At 44.6% G+C, this 22,130-nt stretch overlaps 1 protein-coding gene across 8 annotated transcripts in view; it reads left to right on the plus strand.

Moving 5' to 3' along the window:
- The window catches only part of FARP1 (FERM, ARH/RhoGEF and pleckstrin domain protein 1), a 287,796-nt gene that overhangs the window by 170,690 nt on the left and 94,976 nt on the right, over positions 1-22,130 (plus strand). For 6 of the 8 annotated variants that reach the window (XM_070579102.1, XM_070579106.1, XM_070579101.1 and 3 more), the window contains one exon: positions 12,663-12,767. In XM_070579102.1, the coding sequence (XP_070435203.1) occupies positions 12,663-12,767 (105 nt within the window). Of the gene's footprint in view, positions 1-1,440; positions 2,268-12,662; positions 12,768-22,130 lie in introns of those variants that run through there. The other 2 variants (XM_070579107.1, XM_070579108.1) reach the window with 2 other exon arrangements.

The following is a 22,130-nucleotide window of genomic DNA, read 5'->3' on the forward strand; positions in this document are numbered from 1 at the left end:
GCATAATTGTTAACTATGATTTATCAAGTGCCTGCTAAGTGCTGGCACTGGTGCTTGACCTTTTATGTGTATTTACTGCATTTAAATCTCACAGCCGCCTCCTTAGGGGGTGTTGTTATTCCATTGTTCAGATGGGAAAATCACCCTGCCTGGGCCACACAGCTGGTAAGTGACAAGCCAGGCATCGAGGTCGTGACCTGACAATTCTGGAACCCCTGTCTTCCCCACTCTGTGCTGCTCCCATGTGGAATCTCACACAGTTTTATACTTAATAGGAATAGATTTATCCCCTGGAAATGATGGAAAAGTTAGGTTTCCCTCTATCTTTCATTATTATAATGTATAATTTCTTTATAATGAAAATACTTTTTATAGTGCTTGACTTTTTCTTTATCCCTGCACCCCCTGCAAATTTACCAGTGTTATTATTTTTGGACATTTTTTTCCATATTTTTTATTGTCATAAAATACACATAGTGTAAAAGTTACCACCTTAAGCATTTTTAAGTGGACTCTGTACCCGTTAAACTGGAACTCCCCACCGCACCCCACCACCAGCCCCTGGAAGTACCATCTACTTTCTGTCTCTATTAGATATGCTTCTTGTACTTTTGTTATGGCCTGTTTTGTAAGTTTCTTTTCTCTAAGTCTAGAGTCTCTGTGCTTACATTAATCTGAGCTTTCCAGCTTTTTAAAGGAAGAGAAGTCCTAACTCTGGTTAGCCCCTGACCCCCTTGCAGATACAGAAACCTGGAGCCGGAGCCCACTCTCACCCCCAGTCGCTTCCGCAGCTAATGTTAAACCTGAGATGTACATGAGAAAGAAGGAAAAATAAATAGTATTTGTTTGGGACTTTTCTGGGGACTCCAGGGCTGAGAATTCTTACAAGGTCCTGAAAGCTATGTTTTCACACTTAGATTTACATATTTTTAATTTCGAAGCCTTATGCATAAAAAATAACTTAAAAATCCCTTTTCGGGATAAGAAAATGTTCCCATTCTCCCTACTGACTAATTTAAAAACATTAAAAATGTTTTCTGTTGAAAGTGTCTGTAAACATTTAAAATAATTTTTTTTATTTAATGTTCTTGGAAGTTCTCCAAGAACCTTGGAGACTGGTTATTGGGGAAACTCTGTGTTTCAAAAACATGGTAGAAGGACTCTGCCTGCACGTGAAGATGAGACCCGGAACCACCTATGTTATTTGCTGGCTTTGTTTTACCAAGTCTTCACTTTTCTGTTCAAACGTTAAGCTAAATTCAATAAAGTATCTACTTTCCGTCTTCCTTTGGAATAATAATTTTGGAGGCCAAGCGTATAATATCAGGTGTATTTTCAGAAAGTTCAGGCTCAGCGAGCTGAATGCACTTTTGAGGCTTAATTAGGCCGCTGAGCCCAAAGAGAAAAAGGCCAAACTAAATAGACGAGGAAAATGCAAGCATTTTTCTATTGCTGGAAAGGGCGTAATGCTTTCCTTAAGCAGCCATAATCTGGTTTATACTTGCCTTATTCACTGTTTGTGTGATATTTTATTACCTGCTTAGTGGACATTTAAAGTAACAAGATGTCAGGCAGGATTTTTTATTTTGGTAAATTTTGGAATTTCTTATTCAAAATTATCAAAAGACAATGAATTGCTCAAGGTCAAGAGCAAACAAACCTAGCACTACGGGTACCTGAATTCTCCGTGAACATTTTTCTTCTTTTGGCCGGCTTACAGGTTTGCAAGAAGGCGATGGAAATCCTTCCCCGCCCCTCCCGCACCCCCGCTGCACGTGTGCACGCATGCACGCATGCGCACACCGAGGAAGCCGGGGGGGGGGGGGGGGGGGGGGGGGCCGTGGAGCGAGAAGGGGGGTTGCTAATGACGCTGCGGTCGTAATGTAGCTGCATTACAGCGAAGGAGCTGAAAGGGCCCATTCTCTTCCTGGCCTGGAGTCGGGGACTCTGAAATCCAATCTGAAATGTGTTTAATGAGTGTTCTGAACGCCAGGGCTCAGTGCAGAGGGGAACAAGGAGCGCAGTGTGCCCTCGCAGACAGCATGGCCACCCTTGGAGCCGCGGCGAGGAGGAAGAATCGCGGCGTTTGTGGACCGAGAAGATGGGCAGGCCTCAACATTTAGCTGCGTTCTCCCAGTTCTCCCAGAATGAAAGGCTTGTCCGGCTCTCCAACTTTGGGTTTGCAGTTAGAGTTCCTGTTCTTGCTCTGGTTGGCGTTTCACAGCAACGGTGATCACGCTGTTTCCTGCCAGGCTACCTACCACCAGGTGTGCTGTTCAGCTTTTGCATCATTGGCTGCTTCCTCCTCCTCGTCCCCTGTCATCATCATCATCATCATTGCCAATACTCAGTAGAGCTTCCTGAGTACTGGATACTGTCCTGACAGCTGGAGGTGTACCAAGTCATTTAATCCTCACCACATCCCTATGAAGTGGTTTAGTCCTTGGGCCCATTTTACAGAAGAGGAAACTGAGGCCCAAAGAGTAACATGCCCAAGGGCACACTGCCATGGAGTAGAGATCGGGGATTTGCGAGAAGGCAGATGTCTCTAGAGTTTGTATTCTTAATACTTAGATTAAACTGCCTAAAGTCACCCCAGGGCTGGAGAAACAGCAGGGGAACCCTCTCCCATGGTTCAGCTGTGGGTTTCTTTGTTAAGTAAGGAATCCTGCCTTTGCAGCAGAAGATGATGATTGGCTGACGTGACCCTCACCCTAGCTTGCAGGGACTGTGTCATACTATGGTTATACTGACTACCTGTCTCATACTGTAGGTCCTACTAACCAGCTCTGGTGCCTCCGGTTATAGCTGTTGGAAAGTGTCGGCCTCGTCCCTTGGTTTTATTAGCAAGTTTTCTCCAGGACAATTAGGATCATCAAAATTATGGGTGTAAGTCTTGAAAGAGATAAGTGGGAAAGTAGACAGTGAGGCTTAATGGTTAGGAGCAGATTCTCTGAAGCTGGGTTTGACTCCCACCCCCACAGTGAGTATGACCACAGCAACTCTGTCCTCCAGCCTGGAGTGTCCCAGTGCGTGTGGCTCAGATGAGTTGCTGGTATGTGGGTGTATTGGTCCCTCTACCCACAGGGTGACCCCCCAGGGCAGTAGCATCTGGCCTCCAGTGTATTTATTTGCTCTGGCTGGTCACGTAAACATTGCTATTGATGTTCCCTAAGGGAAAATGGTGGAGACCCTGCTCTGGCGTCTGATGTGCTGTCAAGAAGTCTGGTGTCATTCTGATTCACTAGCTATTGCTTTTCTCTCTCATAACTTTTAGAATCTTCTTTTTATTCCTTTTGTTCCCAAATTTTCCAATAATTTGCCATGAAATGCGTTGTACTCATTCATTCTGTGAAATACTCTTGCCCGTCTCCATCTAGAAAGTTACACCCTTCAGTTCTGGAAAATTTCCTTTTATTCGATGCCTAATTTCCTTTCCTCGTGTGTCCCTCTGTCTAGAAGTCACATTATTCCGATGTTGGAACTCCTGAACTGAGCCTCAAATGTTTTCCAGTCTCTCCTTCTTGCCACCTTTTTGTCGTCGGGTCTAGTTTCTGGGAGAGCTCTTAACTGTCCCTTTAAACTCGTCTAGTGACATTTTTATTTCTCTCATGCTGTTTTTGATTTCTTAAGAGCTCTTTCTTGTTCTCCGAATATTCCTTTTTATAACCTTCTGGAGTTTTTTTAGTTATAAACTCTTAGCTATATGAGGATACAAATTACAGTATTTCTAAGTTTTTTATTCTATCCTGCATTATCGGAAATACCTGGCCTCTCCCACTCTGAACTTTTGGGGAGTTCTGCGTAATTTGGCTGCTTCCTATTGCTGACTCTCTCCTCTCCTCTGTAATTAGATTTCAGCTTTCTCCTCTGTCATCTTCTAGAATTTTGGGGAAATCTCTCACCTGCTGTCTCTTCTCTCATTTTCTCGATTTTGTATGAATTTATTCCTTTTTTCCTTCTGTCACTGTTTTTTTTTTAAAGCAGGATTTCTGGGTATAGTGGAGATATGCTGCATGTATTCAGTCTGCCATATTTAGCTACAAGTCTGACATTCTTTTTATCATTTATGTTCAGCCCAGTCTGGGAGTGGCCTTGTGCTAAAATTTCTAAGAAAAATATGCATTTGTGGACAGGTAGGTGGGTTCCTGTGGAATTTCTCAAATTGTACTCACCTTGAACGTCTGCTTCGTTGGCAGCTCCTGACTCTGTGCAGAGGGGCTGGGAAGGGAAAGCCCTGGATGGATGGATGGTGGCAGGACCGTGTGTTCTGACTTCACGGGGTAGAAAGGCCTCAAAGAAGAAAGTATTTTGTAAAAAAATCTTCAGTTGTAGAACGCCGGTCATATCTAGAGCAAAAACAGTAAACAGAGGAAAAGCTTTTAATAGCAGGAAGAATTATTTCCCATAATTAGTCTACTACTTGCTGAGTGGATAATTTGATTATTGAGTTAGAGAAATTTTGGAGGCCAGAATTTTTATGTTATCTCAGATCCATTCACTGAGTTGTTATTTCCTTATAATCTTTTTATTTGAATGGGTCAAGTGCTTGATGGGACTTCATTGTCTCTGCCCCCGTGTGGCTGAGAGATGAGTGACAGCACCACGGAAGGTAGCTGTATGAGTCTGCTCAAGCTGCTGTGACAAAGTACCGCAGACCGCTGGTGGCTGAAAACAACATAAGTGTGTCCTCTCAGAGTGCTGGAGGCCAGAAGTGTGAAATGAAAATGTCACCAGAGCCACACTCCCTCAGAGACTCTGGGTGGGGGCCTTCAGTCCTTGGCTTTCCTTGACAAACAGCCACATCGCTCCAGGCTCTGCCTCTGTCGTCACATGGCCTTCTCCCTGTGTGTCTCTGTCTTCACACCATCTTCTTATAAGGACACTAGTCATATTTGGGTTGGGGCCCGCCCTAATGACCTCATCTTAACTTGATGACATCTACAAAGACCCTGTTTCCAAATATTCCTGGGTACTGGCAGTTAGGACTGCAACATATCTTTTTTTTTCTTTTTGATGGGGAAGATTGGCCCTAAGCTAACATCTGTTGCCAGTCTGCCTCTTTTGCTTGAGGAAGATTGTCACTGAGCTAACATCTGTGCCAGTATTCCTCTATTTTTTTTTGTACCTGGGACAACATGGCTTGATGAGCGGCATATAGGTCCATGCCTGGGATCTGAACCTGTGAACCCCGGGCCACTGAACCAGAGCATGCGAACTTAACCGCTGTGCCGCTGGGCCAGCCCCCAATCTATCTTTTTGAAGGACACAATTCAGCCCACAACAGTGAGTTTGGTATTTTTTGCTATGGTTGAGTCTCAAGCTTGACATTAGCCCCAAAGGGAAATCAGAGCGAGAGACCAAAGAGCCAGTCAGCCCTGCCTGTTGGGGAGGCACCTGTCATTCCGAAGCAACTCAGTGACTTGACTGGCACCTTGCACTCAAAGCATAGTCTTTGCACAAGCAGCAGCGTCCCCTGGGAGCTTGTTAGAAATGCACAGTCTCAGGCCTCACTCCGGCCCTCCGAAATCAGCGTCTGCAGCTTCCCCGAGTCTCCAGGTGATCAGTGCGCACATAAATCGGAGGAGTGCTGCTCTGAATCTCCTTCAGCGGAATTGGAGGGCAGAGTGATCATGGCCCCGGGTGGACTCTGCTCTTGGGCACATTGTCACACAGCACGCCAATGTGGTAGCCAGGCTTTCCATCCCATGACAGTGCAGAGACATGCCTTTGGGCCTGGGAAATGGGTCCTCTTCCTCAACGTCAACCCATTCTCCTGCTATTAATTCTGTAAGTCGACGTTTCCCCATCACAGTAGCAGCAGCAATAATAGAGAACCTGTGTTTGGCGCCAGGCCCTTTGCTAAACATTTCACAGTCATGGTTTTATTTAATTCTCCTGTCAATCCTAGGGGGTGGATTATAACTGCTCTAGTCCTTTCATGACTCCATATCCTGTGGACTAAACTGTGTCCCCCCTAAATGTATATATTGAAGCCTTAACTCCCATTGTGGCTGTATGTGGAGTAAGGAAGTAATTAAGGTCAGATGAAGACATTAGGGTGAAGCCGTGATCCAATAGGATTAGTGTTCTTATAAGAAGAGACACCAGAGAGTGCTCGCTCGCTCGCTCTCTGTCTCTCTCACTCACATAGCACTCACCATATATTCCACTTCAGCTGGTTATTTGTCTGCGTCCCCAACTCCGAGACAGTTGTGTTGATTTCTGTTCCTTCGGCACTCAGCACGGTGCCTGCACCTGGCTCCTTGCTTGATTACTGCACCCCGGCTCCTCAAGCCATCAGAGTTATTCAGACTTCTACCCACCTGGTCACAGACTACTGAAGGGCGGTGGGAAATCTGTGCCTGTTATAACGCCCCGAGATCAGGCAGGTTGAGGGCTAGTGGGTTACAGAACTTGGAACAATATTCTAATAGGTATTAACGGTAGGAAAAAGGGGGCCAAGGCCTTTGAGAGAAGCCATTCCCCTCTGCTGGATAAGAGCATGCCCTGGTTGTCATGGTTACGTTAATCCCAAGCCAGAAAAAAAAAACAAAACCCTTCCAGAAACCACTCTCTGAAACCTCAGCAGATGCAAATTTTGTAAACCTGGTCGAACATTCTCTTTATAGATTCCTGTCTGTGAGATTCTCTCAGAAGGGGAGGACCTTGCCTTTCAAGCAGGAGGAATCATTGTCCAGACCCTTCGAGGAGGTGGGGCAAGGGAGGAGATTATACCCCCAACCCAGAAAGAATTGTATCTTTCCTCTCTCAGAGGAGAAAGACGTATTCCCGCATAAACCATCACATAATGGAGAGAAGCTGAAGGCGGGGACATACTCTACAGGCACAATAAACGAAAGCCACTTTGATTCACAATTTTTGATGTCTTGAAGCTGTATGTGAATGTTCATTCCATTTATTATTCAGTCCTTAGTTGCCAGACATTCCTCAAGAATATAAACCTCCTCCTAAGATTTAGTTTTATAGAATTCCGTGAAAAGCCCATTCAAAAGGGAGAAAGCCATAGGGACACACAGTTTGAAATGAGCCAGTTTATTTGTGCGGTAGATTAAAATTCAGATTCCTTTTGGAGCATAATTAAAAGTAGTCAAGAAGAAAAAAACTGGGAAAAATGTGATTATGTAGTTTCATTAATTGCTGATTTGTTCTCCAAAGTAAGACATATAATTACTATTTGGTTTCTTTCCTGTAAGGAGTACACTTCTAGAATATTGTAATCAAGACTGGCAGTGTGTGGGGTCGGCCAGACTGGCAGTTTCGTAGAGGCTGTGGGCATCTTAGGAGTCTGTCCCCTCACCCTCAATACAAACACTTGGGGACAATTTAAAAAATTAATTTGTCATAACATCCCTTTCATATTAAACCATTACTTACAAATATAGGTTTTCAAATAACTTACAAATATAGGTTTTCAAATGATGGCTAAGTGATTTGATTTCCCTTCCTCATGAATGACAGCTTGTGCAGTCTTACATATAAATAAATGCATGTGTGCTTGTGTGTGTGTGCGTGTGGGTGTGTATCTTTGAGAAAATCCTTTTACAGATGAATTTTTCTCAGAGTCCCTTCTTTGTGTTCTGCCAGCTTCAACTGTGCTGTTGCCACCTCTTTCCCCATTCAGACTTCATTGACTTATTTATGGGTTTGTTTTAACAATAAAGGACCAGCTAGTGGATTTGTAGCTTTTGAACCCCATCATCAGCTTCTAGTGCAGAGCCTGCCCCAAATGCATAATTTGTGGTTACTTCCAACAGTGTTCATTTTATGCCTTTTTGCCAGATGCATAAAAGAGCTCTTTGTGCTGAGAAATATCAGTGAACATCTAGTGCACACACACTCATTCTCCCCGTGTGATAAGGCCCTTCACAGCTCCTCTACTGGAGCTGGGTCCTACCCCTCAATATTTTCCTAAGATCTCACATAAAGAAAATAGATTCTTTATTTTCTTATTCTTTTTTTTTTATTTTTGAGGAAGATTAGCCCTGAGCTAACTTCTGCTGCCAATCCTCCTCTTTTTTTTTTTTTCGCTAAGGAAAATTGGCCCTGAGCTAACATCAATGCCAATCTTCCTCTACTTTATATGTGGGACGCCTGCCACATGGCTTGATAAGCAGTGCCATGTCCGCACTCGGGATCCAAACCAACAACCCTGGACTGGGATGCCACCAGGCCAGCCCCTATTCTTAGTCTCTTTTTTTTTTGAGAAAGATTAGCCCTGAGCTAACTACTGCCAATCCTACTCTTTTTGCTGAGGAAGGCTGGCCCTGAGCTAACATCTGTGCCCATCTTCCTCCACTTTATATATGGGACGCCTACCACAGCATGGTGTGCCAAGCGGTGCCATGTCTGCACCCGGGATCGGAACTGGCAAACCCCAGGCCGCCAAGAAGTGGAATGTGCGAACTTAACCGCTGCGCCCCCAGGCCGGCCCCCTTATTTTCTTATTCTTAAAAATAGTTTAAACGGCTTCTATTGTGCATCACCCTCTCCAGTCATTTATAGATATGAAATTCATCCTCAGTTACGTTTTTTTTTTTTGGCCTTTTTCTTCTGCATTTTTTTAATTGTGGTAAATATACATAATATGTAATTTATGATTTTCACCATTTTTAAGTATTCAATTCAGTGGCATTAAGTACATCCACAATGTTGTGCGACCATCACCACTATTCATTCTGCATTCTGTGATATGATTTTGCACAGAATTAGTTTTAGTGTGAAATTCAAAAAACTTCGTTGGAGACAAGTGTAGAGAAATGATGTTGCAGACGGACGGAGTAAATCCACTATGGCAAGAAAAAGGGGTAATTTTCCTTAAAGAATGAGGATGAAACTCTTTCTCTGCTTCCACTCTCCGAGATGCTTCTTCTGAAGCAGAGCTGAGCCTTGGGTGTGTGGGTACACCCTGACAGTTCTACCCTTACTCCTAAAAGAAACGGAAATAGCATCCCTGAACTTTGGGGTCATGATGTCTAGAAGCATTTTAGTCCATAGCTGCCTGGTACATGTTGGGGTGTCAATGCTGGGTGCTCCTTACCCATGAACTTGTCATGTAGCGGCTGCATTTAAACTCTGCTACATACCTTCCAGCGATGCTGCATTCTGGCTCTCCTTACATCCCTGAATATAGCCAGCATTCACAGGGGAGCTCATTTAATGCTTTATGGGCATCTAGTGTATAAATGTGTTTTAGGAGCTATAGTATCATTCCACCTCTAAATTGACTTATCCTCTTATAAAAATTTTGTTACCTTACAAGAGTTATTTTGCATAAGGATTTGTACAAATAATAGATTTTAAGGAAACTTTTAAGAATTGAGACCGGATTTACATCATTAGTTAAGCAGATTCCAAGCATCTATTTCCAGCCTGTCATTTTGCAGGAAGTCATTACTCGTGCTTGTCTCTGCTGGACGTAAGTGGTATTGAAATGCTGAAGTAATGCTGCAGGTTCTAGGGCTCAACACAGCCTCTTATTATCGCCAAGATATGCTCCATGCATTCGCAGAAGTCTCTGCTGACTCCGTAAGGACCCGATTCAGATGGTAACGCTCCCTCTCATCTGTGTGTTCCTTAAAGTGCTGAGCTGAGCGCCATGTCCATAAAGACATCCATTGTATATTGACTTTTGACTTGTTTAGACGTCCAGCGTTGAATTGTAAAGTCTCATTTTGCAGACCCTGTAAATCTAGATGAAGTGATCAAGTTCTCTTAGTTCCAGGAATTCTTTGGGAAATATGAGTGCTTGCCAGCTGGTCAGGTAATTGGGTGGTTCATTTTGTAACAAATAGGAAATGTCAAGGATTGTGAGAAAGAAGAATTGTGAAACTGGAATGTGATTTTCCCTTAAAAAAATCGTATGATACAGAAATTATTCCACAACTTGATAGCCCCTATTCTATTTCTGTAATATATTTTTTTAAATATAGATGCTCATTTTAAATCTTTTTTTTTAAGATTGGCACCTGAGCTAACAACTGTTGCCAATCTTCTTTTTTTGCCCCTGCTTTTTTCTCCCCAAATCCCCCCAGTACATAGTTGTATATCTTAGCTGTGAGTCCTTCTAGTTGTGGCATGTGGGACGCCACCTCAGCATGGCCTAATGAGCAGTGCCGTGTCCGTGCCCAGGATCCAAACCCTGGGCCGCCGAAGCAGAGTGCACGAACTTAACCACTCAGCCATGGGGCAGCCCCTGTTTCTATAATATTTTTAATCCTGTCTACGGATTTTGCTGGACTGAGGGAGGGCCTCGAACAGGTAGCTGTGCATTAGGTATTCATGTAGCTTTTTGGAGGTAGAACCCAGGTGAACTTGAACCCAGGACCCCCGTTAGCCTGGCTGATGAACTCCCTAGTGCTCTCAGCCTGGCTGAATCAGGCAGATTGCTGTATCAAAGAGATGGAGAATAGAATTGGTGACCAGTAATCTATGTGGCCCTTAAGTCCACTGGATGAATGCAGGTGTACGTGTGTGGGGGCAGGGGGAGTACGTTTGACAGAGAAGAATGTGGTTCAGGGACTGGCCAGTGGCACAGCAGTTAAGTTTGCGCACTCTGCTTTGGCAGCCTGGGGTTCACTGGTTCAGATCCCAGCCACGGACCTACGCACTGCTTATCAAGCCATGCTGTCGTGGTGTCCCACATGTAAAATAGAGGAAGATGGGCACAGATGTTAGCTCAGGGCCAGTCTTCTTCAGCAAAAAGTGGAGGATTGGTGGCAGATGTTAGCTCAGGGCTACTCTTCCAAAAAAAAAAAAATGTGGTTCGCATGCGTCATGTGTTACTCCTGCCATCAGTGCAAGTGAAGTGATTCTACCAGTGACCCTTGGACCAGGCATTCAAAGTCTAGAGCCTGGTGAGTTTGGAATTATCCATGGGGAATATTGCACGCTTTTAGATAGCTGTGAATATCTTGTGGCTTTCAGTGATGAGCAATATGGGCGCATAAAGTGGCATCCATAAAAAAAAAGATGCTTTATCGCTGGACACTGAAGCATCTTTGCCATCTCCTTAGGTCATGCTGGGGCAGGCTAATGGACATGCCCATCATTGTGCTCATCAGGCTCTGGCTCCTACTGTCAGTCTCCTGGGTTACTAATTGGTTCCTAAAATGCTCTGCTCTTCTCAGAGGGGAGGAGAAAGTATAAAAGCAGTAACTGTAGTTAATGTAGACATTTTTCTTCTAGTGTTTGATCTCTGCAGTGGAGTTGGATCCATGTTACTAGTGGGTCATTAGGAATCCCCCAGATAGTGAAGAGAAACCAGGGCATATGATTCTAAGTGTTTCGGGTAGCAGTCGTGTTCTTATGTATTATATTCCCTCTCCCTGTAGATTCAGTGTAGAGAAAATGCATGTGAATATTGATTTCAGCAGACGTTGATTGAGCACCAGGGGCTTTGCAAGGGAATAAGAATATAAAGGTGAATAAGTAGCCAAGAATTTAATTGGAGAGACAGAGTCATATTCTTAATGGTATATATTACAGTAGAATGAGTAACGTTTACTCATTTCAACAAAATTGGTTGGTCTTAGGGCGTTGTGGATACAGGGATTAATAAAAGATGACCTTTCCTGTCAACGTATGTGTGGTCTAGATGGGATCTGCACAAAGCCCCTGAGAGCTAGAGAAGAAAGGCATAAATTCTGCCTTGCTTGTGGAGGAGGAGAAAGGAACAGGGACAGGGTTTCAAGCACGAAAAGGGCACGGCATCATGAGTTGAAAACTTAGGTCTCCACAAAACCTGCACACAAATACTTATAGCAGCTTTATTCATAATGACCAAGGCTTGGGAAACCAAGATGTCCTTCAGTAGGTGGATGGGTAAACAAGCTGTGGTCCATCCAGAGAGCAGAATATTATTTAGCAATGAAAAGAAAACTAAGAAGCCATGAAAAGACATGGAGAGGCCTAAATGCATATTGCTAAGTGAAAGAAGGCAATCTGAAAAGGCTGAATACTGTGTGATTCCAACTGTATGACATTCTGGAAAAGGCAAACTGTGGAGACAAAGATCACTGGTTGCCAGGGGTTCAGGAGGAGGGGGATGAGGGCTGAGTTCGTGGAGCGCAGTGGGTTTTTAGGATGGTGAAACTGTCCTGTGTGATCCTGTAATGATGGATGCATGATACTATGCATTTGTCAGGACCCATAGAACTATACAACAGGAAGAGTGAGCTCTAATGTAAACTATGGGCTTTGGGTGATGATAATGTATCGACGTGGGCTCAACAATTATAACAAATGTATACACTGATGCAAGATGTTAATAATAGGGACACTGTGTGTGTGATGGGGAGAGGTGTTTGGGAACCCTCTGTACTTTCTGCTCAATTTTCCGTAAACCTCTAACTAAAAAATGAAGTCTATTATTTAAAAAAAGGGGATGGTGCCTAGGATTGAGATGAGAAGAAGTCAGAGATTAGCATCTAAGGGTGAGAACAGCGTGAGACGGGCCGAGCGGGGTGTGCACAGTACTCACGGGGTGGTCAGGGTATCATGGAGGTGGGTGGTGGCAAGCTTCCTTGGTGGGTGGAAGTGAAGAGGCTTCCTGCGGTGGGGGCTAAGGTTTGTCTTCATCACGGTTTGTTTTCATCGCTGCCTTTCTCACGGGGCATAACGCCTGTTGTTTCTGTTTTCAGCAAAGAGCCCCGGGGAAAGTGTTGCTGGATGCTGTTTGCAACCACCTCAACCTTGTGGAAGGTGACTATTTTGGCCTCGAGTTTCCCGACCACAAAAAGATCACGGTAGGTGATGTCACATTAATGTTGCTATTTTACTGTGGGTTCAGCTTGGGAGAGGAGAGTAATTGGTAGCTTTCCTTGGCCATACAGAAATACATAGAAGAAAAACACTCAGAAAGCCCTTGTTAATCTTCTTTTGAAAGTGATGTGTGCATATGATTAGCAAATTCAAAGAGAGTACACAGTGAAGACTGTCTCCCCCTCTCACCCTTCCACCTCTCTCTCTAGGAACCACCATTTCCAGTTTCTTGTGTGTCCTTCTGATAAAAGTCTGTGTATGTGTATATGCAAACATGTATTTTTGAAATACGTGAATGTGAGGAAACCGTATGCAATGTCCTCTACCACCCCCTCCACTTCCATTAGTGTATCATGGAGATCTTCCCTTTTCCGCACATGGAATCCACTTCCTTCTTTGTTACAGTTTCATGCCATTCCACTGAATTGGTATGCCATAATTTACAACCTCTACTGTAAACCCTGGGGTACTTAGGTTGTCCCCAGTCGTTTGCTGTTACAAATGATGCTACAGTGAATGTACCAGGACATTCGTCTTTGCTCATGGCCAAGCGTTTTGGCAGTTCAGATCCAAAGGCATGGAATTGCCTCATCCATGTGTTTGATCATTTTAACGTTTACAAAATATGTCACATTGTTGTTTAAAAAAAGTTTCACTCATTTGAAGCCAATAGTTTACTGTTCTCTTTTATCTCTTTTGGCTGATGTTACCTTCTTAAGACTGTATCCGAGTATGTCTTTCATTAGACACCCTTTTAAGCTGTGGGTTTGTTGACTGTATTTCTGTTTATTCTTCCATTCAGTGCACGCTGAGGTCCTGGACCTTGAGCTAGCCACTGTAGTGGAGATCCAGTAATAGTAACTGCAGAGAATGTAGAATTTAAGCGGGATGCCAGGCTTAGTCAGCGGTCAGTACAGGGCATGTGACAGGTGCTCCACTGCAGCCAGGGGGTGTTGGGCAGTGGGGGCAGCAGAGAACATTTGTGTTCAGGAAATCCTTCCCAGATATTGAGAAACTGAGTCTCATGAAGCCAATAGTAGTTGAACTATGGAAAAAATATTCCTGGGAGAGGGGCACCCCATGTACAAACAGCAGAAAGCAAATGAACTATTCAGGCACCTGCAAATCAGGCTGGAGTTGAGAAGGGAGAGGGAGGCAGGCTCTGGTGAAGGAGGTGAGAGATGAGGAGGCTGAAAGGTAAGCAGAAACCGGATCTGGAAAAGCTTTCTATACCATTGCCATCCTGTAGAAATATAATGTAAGCCACATAGGTAATTTCAAGTTTTCCACCAGCTATGCTAAAAAAAAGTTAAAATAATTTTAAAATATGTTTTATTTAATCTAATATATCCAAAAACATTTTCATTTCAACATGTAATCAATATCAAAAACTATGAATAAGACATTTTCATTTTTTCACGCTGTCTTTGAATCTGGTGTATATCTGACACTTACAGCCCCTCCCAGTTCAGACGAGCCATCTTCCAAGTACTCAGGAGTCACATGTAGCTAGTAGCTGTTGTATTGGACAGCACAATTCTGTACCAAGCTAATGTGTTTGGGAAGCTGTGAATGCATTGTAAAGGGAATGTGATATGATCTGGTTTATGGTTTAGAAAGAGAATGGTAGCCGGTTTGGAATAGGGCAAGACTGGAGCCAGGAAGCTGTCAGGCAGTATTTCAGGCAGGAGGTGGTGCTGGATGGAACTAAGGGAGAATGGAGGTGGGGTCTGGAGGAAGGTGGATGAATCCAAGAGATTTGGTGGGCGTGGGGCGGTTAGGGATATGATTGAATGGATGGACTTATAAGGGAAAGCGGGCTCAGAGCAGCTGGGTTTTCTGGCTTTGCCATCTGGGGGCACAGAGACGCCAATCACTGGAAGTGGAAAGGCTCGGAGAGACCGTGTCCATGAAGAGGTAAAACAGTGAGTTCCGTCTCAGACCTGAGGAGTCGGAGGCGTTGGTGGACGTTCCAGTGGAGATGTCCAGTGGGCACCCCCAGTAGGTGGATCTCCCGGAGCGCAGGAAAGAGATCTGATCTGAAATTCAGACTCAAGGATCATATGATTCTTTTAGATATTAACTGAAGCTCTGAAAGTAGAGGAGAGTATAGAGAGTGAAACACAGGAGGCAGGAGTGGAACACCAGCATTGAAAGGGGCTGCCCAGGGAAGGAAGAACCCTCAAAGGACGTGCAGGTAGGAAGGAGGAAAACCAGGAGAGGGAAGGGTCCCAGAGCAAGAGAAGAGAGCATCGCAGGGAAGAGTGGGCAGCGGGAGTGCAGGTAGGTGCTGAAGGAGCGAGTGTGTCACGCACCTAAAAATGGGTGCAAATTGTGTTTTCTCAACTTACTCCTGCCTCCGAATATTCTGTCATTTTCTAGTGCTTACATTAAATCTAACCTTCCTTAACTCCCAGTCCTTTTTCTGATGTGGCAGATGACCACAGGTGGGCCAAATCTAATTCCACATTCATTGATTGATCTAACAATTATTTTGTGTCTAAACCATGTCGGTCATCACACCTCATACTCTAGGAGACGCGTGCTGTAAAGGGACAGCAGAAGCAGCTATGGTTTCTGTTCATTAGAAGGGCACACTTAGTAAAAGAGACAAGGAAACAAATAATTACAACACGATGTAGCAAGTTCTATGGAACATTGTTTCCTAAACTTATTTTATGTTAAAATAATGATTCTCAAAACACTTGAAGATAATGCTGTCTCATTATTTCTAACAACCCTGCCTGAATTGCTGCCAGGTCCTAATGGCTTTCCTGACTCCAGTCTTGCCCTGTTCCACTCCAGCTGGAGGCAACTTTCTAAACCATAAATTAGTGGTGAGGGTACTAAGCCTCTGAGAATCGTTCCATATCTGGGTCAACCAGCTAGCTAATAGTAGAGCTAGGATCCTAATCATGCCCTTCTGACCCCAAGTTCAGTGCCTTTTCTGTTAACTGTGGCTGCTTCTCTTTTGCTAGGATTTCCAGACCTATTGATCTTCCTGGGTGCCTCCAGGGCTGACTCTTTCAAGTTTAATCAGGCTTAATTTTTATGATTTCCCTGTTTCCTTATCATATGGTTTAGGAATATGTTCAACTGCAAATTACAGAAAACCCACTAATGGTGACTTAAAGAGATAGATGTTTATTTGTCACACATAATACAAATAAAAGCCACTGCGTGAATGCTGACCACATGCCAGACCGTTGTAGTCCCTGTAGACACGACAGAAACCTGGCCCACATTCTAGAGCAGGGTCAGCGAATTTTCTTTGGAAAGGGCCAGATAGTAAATAATACATGTAGGCTTTGCGGGCCATATGGTCTCTGCTGCAACTATTCAGATATGCGCTTGTAGTGCAAAAGCAGCCATAGACAATATGTAAATGAATGGATGTGGCTTTCTTCCAATAAAACTTTATTTATAATACAGAAAGCCATAGTTTGCCAACACCTGTTCTAGAGAGTAATAACTCTGTGCAGGTATCATATTAGGTTTACTTACAGTATTTCATTCATTCCAGAAAGGCCTGTTATATACCCTTTTTCTGATGAGGCAGCTGAGGCTTAAAGAGGCTAATTCATTTTCACAAAGGCACACAGCCAGGAAATGATAGAGCTGGGAGTCACGTTCAGATCTGTCTAAGGATAGGCCCATGCTCTCAGTCACCATTCCGTTGTGACCATGTTTCTATTATTTTGCTCTCTGTCAATTACGAAATCCAGACCTGAGAGTTGATTTCATAAACTTTAAAAATAAATTGTTTTGACAAAGTGGCTCTGTGCTGTGGGTGGGGTCTGTGACTGGAGATGCTGCAGGAGGGCCTTCTGGGCTCCTGGCCATCTTCTTTCTCTCGCTGTGGCTGCTGGTTCCATGCGCGCAATCAGTTTGTAAAACTTCAGTGAGCTGTACACTTATAACGTGCACTTTATATGCGTGTGTGTGTATAAAACTTCAGTAATGTTTACCCCCAAAATGCAATGAAATGAAAGCACACAGGAACAGAAATAATCACCAAAAAGTGCACGGAGGCTGTCTGAGGGACTCTGTGGTGGAAGTACCAAGGACAAATCTTGACTGGATGAGCTGAGGAAGAGCCGCTCACTTGTGAAAACAGTAAGCTCTAGCTGGGTTGTCACTTCTGCTCTCAGTAAAGTTGCTGGAAAATCGTGCGGTTTTGTCTCCTCTCTGGACTCTGTGGAGATGCTGGCTTTCTAGCCCGGCGGTCCGTGGTAGGCAGGTGAGAGCCACTCTGTGCTCAGACTGCCCGCCCTCAAATCACTACTTCGCCACCTAGCGGCAGCGTGGCTGGGGCAGGTGGCTGGCCCTTCTGAACCTCACTTTGCTCATGCACAGAATGGGGTTAAGAGTGCCTACCTCGTGGGGTTTTTGAAAGGATCAAATGTGATAACAGCCATCAGCATGAAACCCCATGCTGGGACGTATTCAAGAAGGTCTTAGTTATGGAAACTATTATCATTGTCATCATCATTTTGTGTGTGTGGGTGCAGTCAAAAACAGATAACATAAAATGTTCGAACTTACCCATTTTTAAGTGTACGGTCCAGCAGTGTTAACTGTGTTCACATTGTTGTGCAACACATCTCGAGAACTTTTTCATCTTGCAAAACTGAAACTCTATACCCATTAAATAACAGCTCCTTTTTTCTCCTCCTTCCAGCCCTTGGCAACTGTCATTCTGCTTTCTGTCGCTAGGAATTTGGCTACTCTAGATACCTCATATAAGTAGAATCATGCAGTATTTGTCTTTTTGTGAGTGGCTTATTTCGCTGAGCATAATGTCCTCAAGGCTCATCCACGTTGCAGCATGCAACAGACTTTCCTTCCTTTTTAAGTCTGAATAATATTCCATTTTACGGATATGCTGCATTTTGTTTATCCATTCATCTGTTGATGGCCATTTACGTTGCGTCCACCTCTTGGTGGTTGTGAATAATGCTGCAGTGAACGTGGACGTGTCATGGTCGTTTTTTGTAATACTACTGTTGTGATTGTTACCTTTGCCAGGTTTCATTTGGGAGGCTGCTCACATATCTGCCAAACGGAGAGGAAATATGGCTGTTCTCAAAATGCCCCAACGTGGGCTGTCACCGCTGCTTTTGCCCATTTATCTGTGTGTGATAGTGGGAACTAGTTGTCCCCCAAAGTCCCTGGCAAGCAACTTGTGGACCTTTGTCCCTAGGTGGTAAGTTCAGGCAACGCGCATTCCAGCCCAGCTCTCTGCCTCTCCTCCCATCATGTCTATCACGTAATAGCCCACATCAGAGCAGTAGTCATAGTAAGGGTTTCAAAAAGCTTAAGAGGAGAAGGAGTGCTTTCCATGGTCCAAGATGTGTTTCTCAAGATTGGAAATAAACTAGTGATAATTAGTAAGTAATCAATATACTCTATCCTTAGTTAGACTTGTCCTGTGGCTTGTCAGTTAATAGAGTTGATTGCTGTGTTCACATGCGAGTTTGGCCTGCTGTTGTCCTTGAGTCCAGGCAGCCATCCCCATGAGACTGCCTTGCAGGAGCAGAGAAGTCTTTTAATCAGCTTTTTTTTATTGATTGGGCTTTCTGGGGCAGAAACGCTACTGATCCTAGGAATCAAGACTGTGCTTAATATGCCAGCTGAATGGTACCTAGAGTCTGATGGCTGGTAAAAGGCCAGGAAGACATTAGGTTGTTATTGGGGTGAACTCAGCGAACCATCCTTGAGCTTCTAGTGTGTCCCTTGACCTCAGCCTATAAACCTAAGTGCATCTCATTGGTTCTCCACCTTAGGGCTCGGCCAAAGAGCCTGGTAGTAAATGTGTTAGGCTTTGCAGGCCATACCATCTTCATGGCAACTCCCCAACTCTGCCGGCCCAGTGCAAAAGCAGCCATAGACAGTCTGTAAACAAATGAGCGTGGTTGTGTTCCAATAAAACTTTAGTTATGGGCACGGATATTTGAATTTTGTAGAGTTTTCACGTCATGAAATATAGTACTTCTTTTGATTTTTCTTTTCAACCACTTAAGAATGTAAAAGCCAGTCTTTGCTCTCAGGCTATACCGAAGCTGGTGGTGGGCTGGACTTGGCTCACGGGCCTTCATTTGCCAATTTCTGTTTATAATATTTATCTGAGGTAGGTATTTTAGCATCCATGTTTTAGAGTGAGCAAATACAGAGAGGTGACCTGCCCAGTACTGAACAATGAGCTGTGTGACCAGAGTCGTAACAAGGGTTCACATGCAGTCCTGTCTCAGCCCATGTGGGCACCCTCTGATCCTTGCGACTGCCTCTCCTCACGCGTCCCCCACTCAGAGCCACGCGGACCTCAGGGGCAGAGGCGGGTGTAAGCAGATTGCTCTCACTGGCCTGTTGAGGAGTGTGAGGATGGCTCTGTCCTCTGGCCTGTCAATCTCGGTTTAAACCTTTGCTTTGCCATTTAGCAGCTAGGTAGATTCTGAACTTTGATTTTGCACTTTATCTGAAAAATGTGATTAATCAATGACAATTTTACAAGGTTGTCATGAGGACTGATTGAGATACGTTCCGGTCATGAGCCCAGCAGGATTCCTAGCACATAGTAGGCACTCAGATATCTGTTGTATTGTATGCTTGCATTCTAGCTCAGAAACCAGTGAGGCTGGCCCACCAATATTCTATTAAAGCTGTGTTGCTTGGTGACCTGATAAAACAATCCTAATTTCTAATAAATAAACGTTGATAAATCTCAGGAAGATGATGGGCATCTTTTTGTTCATTTGTTATTCTTCTCCATGCCTGGGGCAAGGTTTTGCCGGCGGCAGGTGTCTCAGCTCAGGCTGCCATAACAAAATACCGTGGGCTGGGTGGCTTGAACAACAGACATTTATTTCTCAGACTTCTGGAGGCTGGAAGTCTGAGATCAGGGCGCCAGCATGGTCAGGTTCCAGGGGGTACCCTCTCTCTGGCTTGCAGATGGTCACTTCTTGCTGTGTCCTCGCCTGGCAGAGAGAGAGAGAGAGATCTCTTCCTCTTCTCATAAGGCCACAGTCCTATTGGATGAGGGCCCCACCCTTTTGACCTCATTAAACCTGAATTGCCTTTTAGAGACACATCTCCAGATACAGTTGCATCAGGGGTTGGGGCTTCGATAGATGACCTGGGTGACACGGCTCAGTCCATAGCAGCAGGCGTGCTTTCTAGGGGCTTGGGATCACAGAAACCACAGCTACTTGGGATGGCGGGTGTCCTTTGCTAGTGGTTTCCCAGCCCCGCTGGACCCCTGGAGCCAAACAGACCTCCTTCCTCTGTGCTTGGTCATAGTCCCCTGACCTTGCTTCCTCCTGGGAGTCTAACTGAGGACATCTGAGGTGAGGAGGGGCTCTTTGTGGAACATTCCAGGTATAAAGGATGAAGAGGTTTGCAGAACCGAGGACAGATGAAAGTTTGGGAAGCCAGCAGAGGGGAGGCTATGCAGCAGCTTGGTCGCCACGCAGAGCAGCTCTATGGTTTGATCCAACAGCGACTGTGTCGACAGGGCAGGTCCCAGCGGAGGCAAAGCTCTCCTGGAGCAGAGTCTGGGAGAAGGGACAGGTCACTGGAAAACAGAGCTGTGGGGGATGTCCCTTTGGTAGGCTGGAAGGAAGGAGGTTTTTTGTTTGTTTTCATTTTGTTTTTTGCTTAATAGAGTTTATTTTTTAGAAGACTTTTAGGTTTACAGAAAAATTGAGCAGAAAGTAGCGAGGTGCCATATATGGGCCCCCAACACACACAGTGTCCCCTATTGCAGACATCTTGCGTTAGTGTGGTGCGTGTGTTACAGTTGATGAGCCAATGTTAATGCATTATTATTACAGCCCAAACTTTACATTAGGGTTCATGCTTTGTGTTGTACATTCCTTGGGTTTTGACAAATGTATAGTGACATGTATATACCACTACGGTATCGTAAAGAATAATTTCACTGCCCTCAAAATTCCCCGGGCTCCACCTCCTGTCCCTCCCTCTCCTCTGAGCCCATGGCAACCACTGATCTTTTCCTTTCATATTTTCTTATTTTCTGTATTGATGCTCTGGCATCTGGGGCCCCACTGACCAGGGAGAACCTGCCCTTCTCAGGGCTAGCCAGTTCTTAGAGATAGCAAATGGCTCCCCTGCAAGCATGCCTTTCATATGCAAACTAACCAATCCAGAGCCCAGACTCTGAACCGCCTCTTCTATCTGCCTCTTACTCCAGGAGGCAACATTCCCCTGCCTTCATTATCCCAGGGCCAGGTACCAGGCAACTAGAGACAGCCTCTACACCCAGAGCCCTCTGAAATGTCTCAAACTAGCCAATCCTAACCCTGCTTGCCCTGTCTTGCCTTTCCTGATGGAAAGTGCAGTAAAGTCTCCTGCCCGTGCTTTCTCCTCACCCTTTCTGCCTCCTGACCAACCTGGTGCTTCCCTGTGTGGCCCTGAATGGTGTGGTATGTCCCCTCCTCTTGGGAAATGTGAGTAACAAACTGTCTTTTCCATGGCAGTCATCTCCTTACTTGTTGGCCCCACCATATCTGAATAATAATGAAGCCTACAGTTTAAAACAATTTGGTAAAAAAAAATACATGGAAGTTTGTTTCAAAAGTGGGTACAGTCTTGAGAAAATTGAAGTGGAAGTGTAGTTTTTAGATCTTCCCAAACCCAAGAACTCACATAAAAACAGCTACTCAGCAAAACCAAAAAAGTATGGACAACATTTATGGCAAAACTAGATTTCAGAGTGAAAACCCTAGATCCCAAAGTACAAGCAGTTGGAGACAAACCCAGCCGAATACAAGGGCTGTGCGCTATCAGGGTCTGTCCAGGAAGAAATGGAGGCAAGTAGCAGGCCATCTGATGGACGGGAGCGAAGCCCCAGGTGGACGCTGGAAGTCACAAGGGGGCAGTTTGAGAAGAACACCTGCAACTAAGGTCTGAAGGGCTGGAAGAGTCCAACTCAAGTGAGAGCAACTGACTTTCGAGGGCAGGCTACCACTTAGAAACTGGAGAATGGGCCCAAAAGTGAGCTGGGTAAAGACAACAGGAGGAGTGATAGAGAAGTGGAGAGAAATGGAGCGAGCAAGTCTCAGTACACAAGCCACCATAGCTTTCAACACTGCCCCAAAACAGGGGAAGAGGAAGCTCTGGGAGGCTAGGAAAGCTACTGTGGACCATACCTTCTTCTAAGAAGGTTAGGAGACAGTTTTCACGTAGAAATGAGTGGCAGAAAGGTATCACAGTCATAATGATACTTTTTTTTAAAGAAACAGGTGTGTTTCTCCTGAGACACCATATATGGCCTCAGCAAAGGGACCAATGAATGCAATCCACAAAATCCAGACTCTGGAAAATTCTAC

The sequence above is a fragment of the Equus przewalskii genome, chromosome 16 (assembly GCF_037783145.1).
Source record: "Equus przewalskii isolate Varuska chromosome 16, EquPr2, whole genome shotgun sequence".
NCBI classification, from domain to species: domain Eukaryota; kingdom Metazoa; phylum Chordata; class Mammalia; order Perissodactyla; family Equidae; genus Equus; species Equus przewalskii.